Source organism: Heliconius melpomene, chromosome 21 (assembly GCF_056956725.1).
Source record: "Heliconius melpomene rosina isolate 202511_hmr_F chromosome 21, ASM5695672v1, whole genome shotgun sequence".
NCBI lineage: Eukaryota > Metazoa > Arthropoda > Insecta > Lepidoptera > Nymphalidae > Heliconius > Heliconius melpomene.
In genome coordinates, this window is record NC_140409.1 from 5,661,743 (window position 1) to 5,676,668 (window position 14,926).

General features: G+C 32.9%; 1 protein-coding gene across 1 annotated transcript; it reads left to right on the top strand.

Annotated features, from left to right (window-relative positions):
- Nucleotides 1-6,607: 6,607 nt before the first annotated feature.
- On the top strand, nucleotides 6,608-8,077 carry LOC146527006 (uncharacterized). The gene is made up of 2 exons (XM_085206632.1): nucleotides 6,608-6,865; nucleotides 7,829-8,077. The coding sequence occupies exons 1-2, from the start codon at nucleotides 6,608-6,610 to the stop codon at nucleotides 8,075-8,077; spliced, it is 507 nt and encodes a 168-aa protein (XP_085062758.1).
- Nucleotides 8,078-14,926: the final 6,849 nt, after the last annotated feature.

Consider the following 14,926-nt stretch of genomic DNA (forward strand, 5'->3'; position numbering starts at 1 on the left):
CAAATTATATTGGGTTGGAGGGAAAGTTCTGTCGTATTTTAAAGAAAATATTTGAATTCATACATAAAAATATGTGTTTAATATTAATTAACTAGCGGCCCATCCGCGGCTTTGCCCGCTTGAACTAAGGAGACACGCCGTTTAGTTCCACTCAAAAACAGAATTGACTGACAACTGCCATTATAGAATGACGTCTAATATATTTGTTTATTACTTTAATCTGTAATACTCTAATATGATTATTGTACTTTCTATAAGGAGTTTTGATTGTTTTGAATTTAAAAATACGACCAATGTTAATATTTGATATTCATACTTACAATAATATACTTTGATGCAAAAGACCGTGCAAAGTGGAGTAGGGGGAGTGCAATAGCCGGGATTAATGCCAGGAGGAAGAAGAATAATAATATACTTTGAACCTAAAGCTAATTATTTATTATATGTATATTTTTTTGTAACATTACATTCTTTTTATGTTATATTTTGTATATGTAGATTTATTATAAGTAGGTGGACGGAGGATTTCCGCCGGGAGACAAACTATTAAAATGAAACAAACTATTAAAATGTGTATTTTAGAAGATAACATTGATAACGAAGCATAAGCTTACCTTCAGAAAAAAAGCGCAAAGTGTTAAAATAGTCATTCCTTATTAATGTTGTATTGTATTTTATGGAGATATAAAGAAGTAAAAAGATTTTATAGGAAATATTTACTTGATCTAGAATAAAACATAATACAGAATATTGCAAAAAAAAATAGAACAGATTACTGAAAGTTTACACTTCCGGTCGTTCTCGTTCTATCTATTCTCAGGTCAAGTGATCCATTTGTAACTAAATGTGCCGAACATAAATACAAAAAAATAGATCAAATGATGAAAGATTTTTGAGTTCGTCACAATTTATTTACGTATAAAATTAGTCCTTTCAAGTATGGCAATAAGGCACGAAATTGTAAACAAATATCTAAGAAAAATGTAAAAAAATCGATGAGATTTTATTAATAACGTGTGACACTTTAAACGCTACTGTCCGCCCTTAATGCGCCTTTTATCCATAAATTACTCTACTAACAAAAAATCCAAACCTTTCGGAACTTATCTTACTACACTTAGAAATAAGGTTGAGAATTAAGAATTTTACAGCATTTTTAGATGTGTATTGTTTTAATAATGACATTAGTAGTTTTCTTAAAATTTTAGTTGTAGAATTCTCTGACGCCTTTTTTGTATGTTACGACAGACAGCCTGTCGCCAATGCCGGATATACCAACTAGGCAGGTAGACGTTAGAAACGTATTTTAGTCCCAATTATAATTCTCATTATATTAGGGGAGATAAGGGTAATGGGAATTATGTAAGCATGATTTCAAATATAAAAATGATTTTAATATTATAAAATAAATATTTATTGTTAGCGTCTTTAGGTCAATTTTAATTAATTAGCTATTCACAAAGTTTAAAATACTTAAGTACATAATATGTTTTGGAAATTAGAATAATTCCATTGTATTGAAATGTGGCAAGCGTAGTAATAGCTTATGTGATCTATCGAAATAAAAGAAAATTCAAGAAATCTGAAACCTATTACGCCTCAGCCACACTGATCCTCGGAGTACAGTGAAATAAAAGACCAGTCTAGAAGTAAGAAGTAACAAAAAAAATACTACAGATTCCACTGTCATTGCAAAAAGGTATGATTTCTTCGCTGTGCTTTCTTTACCGTATTTTCCCACAAAAGCATCATTTTCCCGCATGGGAAATATTTTGGGGAACTGTTTGACCTTTTACTTGCCGCTGATTTTTCTAACAGCATACCTACTACGTTACAAAATAAAATACCAACCACGAAGATATAGAAGGTAGCAATGTAGAAGATAAGCAGCTATCAGAATATGAAGGAAGCTTAAAATATAAAAAGTTAAATCAGACAAAAAAATATTTTTTCTTGAATTATTGTTTCAGATATCCAAATAAAGTTTCTTGACTGTGTTTTTGTAATAAATTAACTATCATTACTTAATTAATTTTTATGGCCGGCAAATAAAATAAAATCAGCTTCCCGCTGTATCCCCCACAACGCAGAGTAGGCAGAGGGAACATAGTGTTAAAACCCTCCGTTCCCCATTTTCTTTGGGGGTATTTGATATTTAAAATCATAAAAAATCCATGATTATTTAACAATATTTGAATTCATTTCGATTTAGTTAGAATAGCTTATTAATACTTTCTGAAGTTGCAAGTTTCTTAGTTAAGATTTCTGCAATTTAGATTTTTTAGGGTTGTAAAATCAAATGTAAAATTTTATTATATTATATTACGTCATATTTTATTTTATTGAAGTCAAAATATTTTTATGAAATTATAAATATTTTTATAAGTAAAATAAATATTTTTATAAAATTTTATAATCATATTTTTTCCGGAGTTAATCGTATTTATTTTTAAGGAACTAAATCACGTTATTTATTATTTTTAATGTTACAGAGAAAAAAATATAATAATAAAAAATATATACCCATTATATCTGAAACAAAACAAAAATTCGCGCGAATGGTAGGTTTATCTAAGTCATTTTACCCCACTTTTTCGATCAACTGATAATTATTATAAAGACAATAACTAACAATTTTAATTGTAAGCAAGATATTATATTTAGCAAAAAATATTACTATGACCAAAGACGGTCTTGTCTTAAACTCACCTTAAATGTCTAAAGAAAAAAACAATAAACAGATAAGGAAGTCCTTCCTTATCCGTACTGAATACAAAACACTTTTATCACTTTTACCCACTTTTACCTTTAAAAGGGGGGATAATACGGTCTGTTAACCTTATCTATCACGTCCCGTGTCACCGGGAACACAATTAATCCATTTGGAATTTATCCGGTGCATCCCCCGAGGCTTTAATTAAAATGTAAATGGCGGCCGGTCTCTATTGTCGAATGTCACACGAACACGGACCGCCGCAGAATTTTAGTGGTGGAAAGCGTTCGTTGAATTTATGAATTTAAATTGTCTTATTATAATTTAAGTCTGTGTGAATATTGGAAATTTTAAAATATTTTTTGATATTTAATATTTTTTGATATCTAAAATGTAATAAAATAACAAACAACAGCACAACATAGCTTCACGCTTTATCCCTAGCGGGGTAGTCAGAGAGAACGGAGCGCAAAACGCTACGGTCTCTACATACCTCTTTCACCTCGTCCGCTGTCATCAACCTCTTATGCCCTTCGGCTTTTTACGTGACCTTCCTAGAGTATCTTTGATACTGTGTTTTAACGCTACCCCTACCGTTCTTACCGCTCACTTTTCCATCATAAATCTTTTTTGCCATTCTTTCGTCATTCATTCGTTCGACGTGCCCAAACCAGCTGAGCACGTTCTTCTTCATTCTCATCGTGACATCCTCTCTAGTACCTGCGATTCTGTGTATCTCTTCATTGCGGATTCGATCAGCTAAGCTGACTCCGCATATTCTACGAAGAGATCTCATTCCGATTCGCGTTCCGCCACTTAATCCAAGTTGGTTAGTTTGGTAACTCATATAGTTCACTCAAGTGACTTTGCGGGCGGCGACTTTAGTGTGAAATAAGAGATTAGAATTGTAAAAAGAAACAATATTTAGTAATTAAAATACCCTAAAGTAGATAATAAATAATTATTTTAATCACAACCAACCAACTATAAGCTTAGGATAAAAATAATAATTCACTCGTTTTAAAAATAGTTACTGTTCAATATAAGCTATAGTTGTATACTTTTGTATCTAAAACTTAAATATCCCATATCTAAAACATACTCCCAGCGTAGTTCAAATCAATAATGGTGTTAGAAAGGGACGCCTAAGGGGCGGGTCTGGGTGTCCCCCCACTCCCGTTACAACCCTCTATCCACAACGGTTTTAAACAATTCAATTTAGGGGCTAGGGTCGACAGATACATAATTCATATAGATACTTTTACCTGTTCGTAAGTATAGTTATAAAGATATAGATAAATAGAGTAATTAAAATTATCCTATGAACCTATTATAAAATTAACTAACCTGTTAAAATTAATTAACCTGTTATAAAATAGTCTTTCCCAGGAATTTTCATGAGGTTAAATTCAGGACAGACATCTATTTCAAACATTTTTTGCATTTGTTTTATGTCTAGGCCATATATTAAGGCTAGTGGTGGCGCAGGGAAACATTTGTGTGACTGTAAACGCGACTGGTTGTGGGTTCGGGCCCCACTTGAGGGAATGATTTAATATTTTTATTTTTTGAGCTGAAAGAAATTAAAAGAAGAAATTAGAAATTAATTTAAAGACTTATGTAAAAGTGAGTAGGTTGGTACCAACCAAGGTACCGACCATGGCACATATCTACCATACTTCCTTACCTTCTTCATGGGTAACTTATGTTATGTGGTGGTGTATTAAATATTTTCCAAAAGACATCGCAGATCCTCTTCGGCTATTCAATCTTGGAAACAATATCTATAATAACGTTTTAATAAATTCAATGTTGTCGACTTACGTTATGTATATTCTACTATCAGCTTTACGTTGTTTCCCGCATACAGCAGGGTAGACAGAGGCAACCTAGTGTTAAGACAATTGGTTTACTACACTTCGCTGAAATTTCCGAGACATGGCGTGTTGAGTGGCCAAACTCAAAAGAAAGAAGAAGAAATGAAAATATTAATAAATATTTCATTCCCTCGCCTGGGGCAACCCACAACCATCGCGTTACAGTCACGACCTGGAACCACTGCGCCACGACGGCCTCAAGTATGTATAACATTTAATTATTGTTAAATGTTATTACTTACTTAGGTATTTACCGAAAATATATATAAAACAATACAAATTATTAATGTTGTACCTTCTTCTTCTTCCTGGCATTAATCCCGGCTATTACCAGGGTCTGCCTTCCTACTCAACCTACTCCACTTTGCACGGTCTTTTGCGTCCTCGGTGGTTAGACCATTGGCTCTCATGTCCTGCATCACGACATCCAACCAGCGCTTCCTGGGGCGTACGGTAGGTTAGGTTAGGTTAGGAACTGACATAGCAAGACATATTAACTTTGTACCTATTATAGATTATATATAAAGAGAATGATTCGTTCATAACTTCTTATCAATCTTCAATGGGTAGCCATAAACTTTAAGTATGTAAGTAGGTACAAATTCATTAAATTTTAATGATCCTTTTAATATCTTATGGGTACCAACGTACATATATAAAAAAGTGAGAGTATAAAAATATATAAGTATTTTAGGTATTATACAAACCGAAACATATTTTTGACCTACCAGGAGTTACCTACAATCCATAGTTTTATAAAGTGTAAGAGTTTGTTTACTTATACGGACTAATTTTAGAGGAATACAGACAAGAAATAAAAAAAAATCTTGCTTTCTATTATTTCTAAGTGCTCCTCTATCCATTTCAGTCAAAAATATTAAAGTACAGACAAAATATTTTTACTGTTTATTATAAGTGTAGATAATAAAGATTAAAAAATAATATTAAAATAAAGCAAATCTATTGAGTGAATTTAAATACGTTTCTAAAATCCAAGCAAACGATAAAAGCAGAGAGACGCACTTACTCAGTTTAGTACAGCGGCCATAGGAGAACAGTGTTACATAATGTTTATTGGCTTAGGTTTAATACTTATTCATTTATTATGTAAGTAAAATTATCTACCTAATATGGGAATCATATCTACATATTTATTAAATTTAAAGGAGAATCCAAAACCTTTAGGATAACTTCGTCTAGCATACCAATAACCATACCATCGATCTTTGCTGTCCATCCGCTTGTCCGGTCTGGTCAAATGGTCCCGTCAGAAAAGGTTGATCTTTTTCTATCTATAATTATAATGTATGTAGGTTCCTGAGAAATTGAGAATATTGACTACTATATAAGCTAGCACTTGGATAAATCTTCGTAAATTACTTATATACTAGCTAGTTAAAATTAGAATACGTTATTATGATACAGGCTAATTACAAGTTAAAAAAAAATATCTCTGTTTTATAATTCAAAGGCAGACATAATGTTTTATATACATACTAGTGGACCCGAACGCGTCTACGCCCGCTTGAACTATATGAATATTTATTAAATATATTTATGAAATTATTTTCAATTTTCAATAAAGAGATGCGTCAAGTAAGCTCATTTTGGGTGACATTTTGTAACAATAAACTTTACAAAATCGTTGCTTAGCAACGGTCGCATATCGACGGTTGTTGTTAAAATGGCAGAATAAATTGCATGTCAAAATTAATAAGTATTTTAATATATTGGTATATATCGAAAATATTACAAATATAAGAAAAAAAAAGTATTCTATGTTCATCCCGAGACACTTAAGTATCTCCATATGCGTATTTTATCGCAATTAAATTAGCGGTTTCGCCCTGATTGCGTAAAAGACAGACAGACAGACAGACAGACAGACAGAGTTACTTTCGAATTTATAATATAGGTATGAAGGTATGGATATATGTACTTCACAAAAATGAAGTAGATATGTTCAGTAATCTATAAGATTTACTTAAAAGCAAATTTTCTAAATATTTATTTAGGCATGTTCAAGAAATGCGACTCCGTGTATGTGGGAGAGTCCAATGTAAGAATGAAACTGAAAATTTTACAATTAGACAGAGAATTAGTGCTGGAAGCAATTAGAAACGTCCAACGCGTCGAGCATTTCAAAAACGTTTACGTGTTGTCAGTTATGTACGATATTGGTGATTTAATATATAAAATAAGAAGTAAATTTGCAAGGATGACGAGACTACTTATGATGTCGCAAGATAAACTTGACGTGTACAAACGTGAACAGGTAGGGGTTTAATTTTTTTAAAATAATCCAATCAGTTTACTTAATTCGTACCTACTTATATTTATTTTTGATTATATAATTTAATTAAAGGCCGTCGTGGCACAACAACAACAACTTAACACACAAATTCCTCCAGAATTCGGCAGAAAGCGGCGAACGGAGTGTCTTAACTCTAGGTTCCCTCTGCCTACCCTGATGTGTGCGGGATACAGTGTGAAGCTGATTTAATTTAATTTTATAATTTAATTATATATATAGATATATGTATATGAATATACAAAATGAAGATTGAAAATAATTTAGCCTTCTCCGCTTCGTATGCTTAGATTTTACGACGCTTAACCGCCACTTGTTCTTAAGTAGTTAAGAAAGAAACAATAATGGTAGTAATGACAATAATTTCTTTTAATAATACCAAGTGAACTTTTTTAAGTTATAATTTTATACAGACTTCTTTTACTATATGGACTACATTTACTATAAATTTTTCCAAAAAAATTATTTTTCCTATTTTTACAATTTACTACAGAATATAGGGCGCGAGTCGGGCTCGCTCGTCGAAGGTGCCGTACAAAAAATGTATGTCTTAAGCTTTTTCTGAAATTCAGGCTTAACTTAGCCAAAGCCCTTTCATCTGATACCTCACTTGAACTAGCGGCTTTATTACTAAACTTTTTTAAGGTTATTATTTATTACCTACTACCTGAAGGTGCTAGTTGCCAAGTTCATAATTCTATCTCAACCGGAAGTAGCCTATTAATTTTTATTCCATTTAGAGTGTCGAAATACGCATTTTTTTGCGATAGAAACGGCCATAAATTATTTTTAAGTAAATGGAGAAATACGATTTTTTTAGGAAATCAAAGGGGCCGTAGATCCGAGTATATGGTTTGAATTTCAAATCGATACCTCCAATCTAAGAAATTAGCTAATTTATATTTCTTTTCTTCTGTGAATTCACAGCACATAGAGCATTTAACTGAAATACAGAAACTTGCCATGGACATCTATGCTTTAGTTGAAATTGTGGAAGACTGGGAGACATCTGGTAGACTTCAGACGCAGAGCACAATACCTCCATTTCCCAATGTTCCTAAAACTTATAGAAATTCCACGCGATGGCATAGTGTACAACCTATGTATCCTCGTATTAGGAAAGAAAAAGAAAAGCCAAGATTTAATTATGAAGGTTTTGATTCTGATTTTAATTAAGTACCTAGTCGATGGCAATATCCATTTAGCTATTTTTTTTTTTCTATAAATATAAGTCCCATATTAAATATTTTTTATTACTTCTTAAATACAATTTTCAATATCCATGTAACAGTAAATATAACAAGATATGCCTGCCTAGGCATAACTACCATAACTATTTAAGAATTAAAAAAAATATCATAAGGCTTCTAAGTGTTAAAAGTGTGAAATACAGTTTTCTCTGCTCTCTACTCTCTGATAATGACATTGTAGTGGAATAGTCTCAACGTAGGCGACATCGCCTTAACGAACGAGTCCCGTTTCCTTCAGTAGGTACCTACTCTAATCGAGACAGGGATTTTTTATAAAACATTCCAATTTGGGAAAAAAAAAATTGTAATTTTCCTTATGTAAGGTTCTATTAAAACGTTGCCATTTCGTTTTTACTTTGCTGTAATTCTTTACAAATAATTTCCGATCTACTTATATATGTATTAAATATTATTAAACATAAAAAAATCCAATCGAAATCTACTAAAAACAATATACATATAAATTGTCTGAAGTGAAGTTCGTAGTACTCAAATACTGGATGAAACAAAAGCACTCAAACAACTTTATGCCATTTCGGCCGCGTACAAGCGTTCACTAAAAACGGAACGCGGGGATACATTGGTTTACTTTTGGTTAAGAATTTGTTATTGTAAGCCATATGGGCGCGGAGCGGCGGAGCGCGGGATTTTTTCTGTTAGGATGAATTTACGGCTACAGTTAAACAATAGGACACATGCTGACGTGGCCGTCCATCTGTGACGTGCTAACCTTCGCGGCATTGTCAGGTCACGTTCACGTTGGACACAGATCACTCTTTACTTCCCATGACAATGTGAAATGACCTTTTATGCATGAGCTTTGGGAACTTAACAATATTACTTCCATTTAGGGGGTTAAGTAGGTTATTTTTATCGAAAATCAACTCAAAAATGTTGCAGACGACCAAACAGGAACCTACAGACAGTCTATGTATGTAACATAGACTTAGGTATATGATAAAAGAAAGTGTCCAACGCGCAACGACGGCGTTTCAAAATCGCGATATTTTTATTGTTAGAACATTCTTAGGTTTTCATTCGTCTAAACTGTACTTATTAGTCACTTAGCAGATTGTAGAGGTGCCATTTTCATATAAGTAATTATATTACTATTTTTCCGATCTTAGAATTCTACATCAAAATAGGGATAGGTATTTCACATATCTACATAAGCATGTCGAGGACTAAAATACTTACAGCACGATACATATTGATAACTATTACCAGATTCAATGTATCTATGGTTATTTTTTTTTAAATAAAAAAAATCGGGCAAACGCGAATTGGCCGCACCCACTGAGGGTTCCGTACAAAAATTGGAGCTTAACCAGAGCCCTTTCATTTGATATATATATATCTAGTGTTAAGACTTCCCACTTTCCGCTGAACTTTTCAAGGCAATTAGCGTTAAGTAGACCGAGCAGACCGAGTGGGGGATCGAATCCACAACCGCCGCGTTACATCCACTCTTGTGCCCCAGCGCTACGACGGCCTCGTTATTTATTATTAATAATCATTTACCAAATGAAGCTCGAAGTGTAATGGAGCCAATGTAAATATTGTTTATAAAATAATCTGTTTTGTAAGCAGAATATAATACTGGCGGCATGGCGAAGTTTGAGAACCTTCTCATTGAATATCGCATTATCAATATTCAGATAAGTTCGCCCTGCGGTCATTGCGCCTCGGTGAGACCGCCTCAAGGAATCCACTTAGTGGTGAATCGATACCTAATTGTTATACTGAATATTGGTTCACCCGTATTAAAAGGCGAGGCCGAGGTGGTACAGAGGTATAAGGGTGTGGCTGTAACGCGACGGTCGTGGGTTCGATCATTCTTTCATTTCTTCGCTTTAGCACACAATGCCTCGAAATATCGGCGGAAAGTGAGGAACAGAGTGTCATAGCACTAGGTTATTTCTGCCTACCCTGCTATATGCAGGATAGATACAATTGCGTAGCTAATTTAATTTATATTAAAAAGGATGGCATTTTCTTCTTTTTACAAAACTAGTAGATGTCTCTAATCTACATATATAGAATCGAAAGGTCACTCACTCATCACGAAACCTCAGAAACTACATGTGCTAGGAATCTGAAATTTTGCATAGGAGTTACTTATAGGGACGTAGGTGCTCGCTAAGACGGGAATTTGCAATATTCGACTTCTAAGGGGTTTATTTTGGGGTTGAAAATTTGTATGAAACTTTGTTACTACAAATGCTAGGAGTCTCAAATTTTGCATAACGTCACTAGGACGTAGTCATGGAGACAGAAATTAATAATAACATAGTTCACGCGGGTGAAACCGTGAGCGGGCCGCTAGTTAAGTATATATTTTGACTTTTAATCGCATCTACATTAATTTCAACTACGCCATGATGGCGTCACACACGCCTTCTACGTACTCAATTGAAAAATTTGCACCAGGCTTTTAGAAGTTTTGTGTTACAGTTAACGCGAATGACGTAGCTTCATATTTACCCGATACAAAAATGACTTTATGACCACGACATACGGTTAAAATTGATTTAAAATTTATCTTAGGTACTTTATAACCAACGTCATGGATTAAATCGACAATAAACCTGAAGTATTTACTTTACATTTACTCTTTAATTGTACTTAGTCGACTAGCGAGGACTGACAACTCACACGAATTCTCGCCATGACATTGCAGGTTTCGAAGTAGAGACTACACTTTTATTACATTTTATATTTTACTTAAAAATATCTGGCTAGCCTGTAAACGCGGCTAGTTATGGGTTCGATCTCCACACGAGGAAATTAAATATATAATATTTTCAATTCTTCGGTCTAGTGTTGAGGCACCCAATGCGCAATGTCTCCAGAATTCGGCGAAATGGGGAACGTAGTGTCTTAACACTAGGTTCCCTCTATCTACTCTGTTGTGTATTAATAAGACTTGTATCTATCTATATCTAGTAATTTATTAAAGTAACTATTACAGTTCTAAACAAAACTATTACAGTTTTTTTAAAAAACGTATCATGAACATATTTAATTAGCCCAAACTATTTTTGCCTTTTATCAAAATAGAAATATATAATATAAAATGTAAAGAAGAATTCTTCATTGTGGACACCATATTGGTTGTTGAAGAACAAGGAAAGGGAAGCGTTCGATATTATGGAGCAAAAGACGCATGCGTCATTCCCTTACCGCCGACCTCAAACCATGTATCTACTATATAATCATATATTTATTGGCAATTATCAACTACCAACCTAGTGGAAGAGATATTTAATCTAAGTTAAAAACGTTTATTAAAAAGGCTAGCATTAAATATCTATTATAAAATAAAATATTTCTGTATATTAAATATTAACAATAATGGAATCTATGAACTTTTTTAATTTTTGTCTGTTAAAAAATTGGAATAGTTGGTTTTTCTTTTATGGAAATATAGTTATTAAGTTTAGACGACAGAAAAATGCATGTACTTAATTGTTTGGCTTTTACCATGTTATACTGAAAATAAGAAAATAGTGCCTTTTCGCTCAAATCTCAGTGTCAAGACACTGCGCTCCTCACATTCTGTCGAATTTTGGAGGCATTGCGTGTTGAGTGGTAAACCCCAACGCCGAGCTTTGCCTCGACACCAGAGCGAAGAAATGGAAATATAAACGTAAATAAATATTTCACTTCCTCGAGTGGGGATCGAACCCACAACCGTCGCGATACAGTCACACCCTGCGCCACTCCGCCACGACGGTGTTACTAACGACTGTCCTACACTATATTGAATTTGAATGTATTTTTTTTTATTCCAATTAACGTCATCGTACTGCGGGGGGTCGTCTACCAGAAGAGCTGCCGTACTCGACATCATTCACACTTAATTTTGAAATTGCAAGTTTTTACACCGTGTTTAATAATTATAACTCTTATATTGTTCGTGTGAAAGCATAAATTTCAATGTGCTTCTCAAATAATTCAGAGGTTACCTAAGTAAATATATGATTTTTATTTATAAAGAGGACTACAATAGAAGCCTTTATTGGCCGTTTTGTAGATCAGAAACTGTCACAAAACGCTAAGTCATCCCCCCATCGGCTGTGTAAACATACAAAATTAATATGAAAAATTCAAAAATGTATCTATTTGTAACTATTGTGTATTAACTATATTGAATTTATTTTCCAAAGTCGGTCCAATATGTTCCACATGAAAATTTTATTTTACATAAAAATAACACTTTGTGAGGTCATAACCTAAATTTAATTTTTAGCCGCAAGAAGATAGCAGTGAAAGCTTACATGTCTTTTTTCTCCGCCTAGAGATAAAGCTGTATATAGGCAAAAAGCAAAAATCAATATTGAAATGTGTTAGAGAAATAGATATATTTAAGAAATAATTATTGCCCAAAGTGGGACTTGAGCCGACTAACGTAGAGAAATTATAAAATACGTCGCAAACGCTTAAAGTGCCGATTTGCTACCTAAGCAAATCGGCACTTTAAGACTATGCAGATAAAATTTGGGATTGTTAGAAATAGACCAAATTAAAATGAGACCACACAAGAAGCACTAGCTTTCAAATAAAAAAAAATAATCAAAATCGGTTCACCCAGTCAAAAGTTCTGAAGTAACAAACATAAAAAAATACAGTCGGATTGATAACCTTCTCCTTTTACAGAAGTCGGTTAAAAATATGTTTATTGATAAGTATAGGGAGTTGCCACAAATTTAATTAAATTATAATAGTGAAATTTAAAAAACTAAGTTAAATTAGTGCGTTGGCATATTATATGTTGTTTACTATTCTATGCCAAATTGCAGTTGTGTGATAAAAAAAAGTTAAATAAAACTATACTATTGTATACTATACTGTATGTATTGTATATATACTATACTATATCTATAATTAATTAAAAAGATAAACATATGCGGTTCATTAAAAAATACTTCCTATAAGGTTAGCTAATTAAGAAAAAAAATATTCTAATGATATTATTACCAAATAATAATTACCTTAAGAAGCTTTATTTTATGCGGAAGAGGACAACCACATGGCAACACTAACTCACCTATTCTTATCACGTAAACGTTAAAGTCATTTGAACAAATAATCCTTAATCCTTATTGTCAGTACTCCGCAACAACACTGACTTGTAAATTCGTAATAACCACAAAAGGAATTAGAAGTGAGTTCTATTGTCGCAAATTGGACGTTCCTTCGTCCGTAAAATTATCTTAGAGCCATTGACAACGCTTTAATAAAAACATGACGACATGTCAAAACTGACCAGATTTAGTAGGCGACAAGTGACGTGCATTATTCGAGACCCATTCGAGGCCCATTGAAATCGGTGTGGGCCAGACGCCTACGTGGTGGTATGGATGAAGGGAATGTGGTGACGGTGTTTGCGCATCGGATTGTTCAGATTTAATCGCCGTCTCCAAATATTAAGCACGCCCTCCATTCATAAAATTGGGAAGACAAAATTAAAAGGGATAGATAGATAAGTCTAAAAATTGTGTAAAAAATAAAAGTGAGTGACAAGTGTTGCTATGGTTTAATTATTTGATTATCTGTAGATACGTGTAGTATATAATTGTTGCTGATCGCTGTTAGTGCATGGGAGATTTGTTTAAGAAATTGTGTTTTGAGTGCATTTATCAATGTGACAGAACCCAAAAACAATGATTTTTGTTTGTTTGTCTGTGCATTTGTGCAAGATATTCTCAGAAACGGCTTGACTAATTTAAATGCAGTGTACATTTGTATTGTGGCAAACTCGCTTTAACATTTAGTGTTTGTTTTATTTAAAACAATACAAAGAAATAAAAAAAGTTATATCAATATCAAGAATTTTGTTTGTCAATATTGTTAAAAAATAACTGTTTTATTAAATTGGCTGAAACTTTAATTTCATTGTTTAAAATATTATCCATAATTAATAAATAAATTATTTTTGAGTTCAAGCAGGCGAAGCCGAGAGCGGGTCATTAGTTTTTGAAATCAACTTGTACTGTACCACACAAGTGTCAAACAATATACTTCTAACAATTTTAATTTTTAATATTTTTTTAAGTGCTTAAAACATTATAAATAAATAAATCCGAACAGAAACAATAAATAAATCATGTGGTCTTTATTATTAAAGATTTATCTGACTCCTGCTCGAGATTAAGGAACATACGGTATACATTGAGACAGAGCAGCCACTGCTTGATTGTGTTAGTACAATGTCGCCACGGCTGTTTACATACTGACTAATATTTTATTAATAAATAATTGGGTTTTCTTGTTTAGCTTCACGCTGTATCCCGCTCACAGCAGGGTAAGAAATGGGGACCTAGTGGTAAGACACTCGTGTTGAGTGGCGAACCTCAACACGGCGCTTTGCATCGAAACCGGAGCGAAGAAATGAAAATATTAATTATAAAATTATTGCTTATAGTTAATAATGTAATGTTAAACAAAACATTAAATCTACAATAAAATACATATCTATGCTGTTAGAGTTACGGACTGATTACAAATAGGAAAAGTACTGTAGTATTTTTTTATTGTAAAAAAGTCATAGTGCGATGGTTTGTTCTGCTAAACCAAAAATTATATAATTAAAACTAGGTAGAGATTTCAACCCACAATACCTTAACTAGGTGGATAGTGGGCCACATGTTGCGAGCGGTACGAGGCCGAGGGTGAAAAACAAATTAAAATATATCTTTGTATAATAAAAAATACATAATAAACGTAAGAAAATGTCTAATATATTTGCTTTTATATTAATAGGTATCAAATA

Bases quoted from the DNA above. Each gene is read 5' to 3' on its own strand.
- LOC146527006 (XM_085206632.1), top strand. From the start codon at position 6,608: ATGTTCAAGAAATGCGACTCCGTGTATGTGGGAGAGTCCAATGTAAGA. The intron at 6,866-7,828 runs GTAGGGGTTTAA...GTGAATTCACAG, and splicing joins ACGTGTACAAACGTGAACAG to CACATAGAGCATTTAACTGA.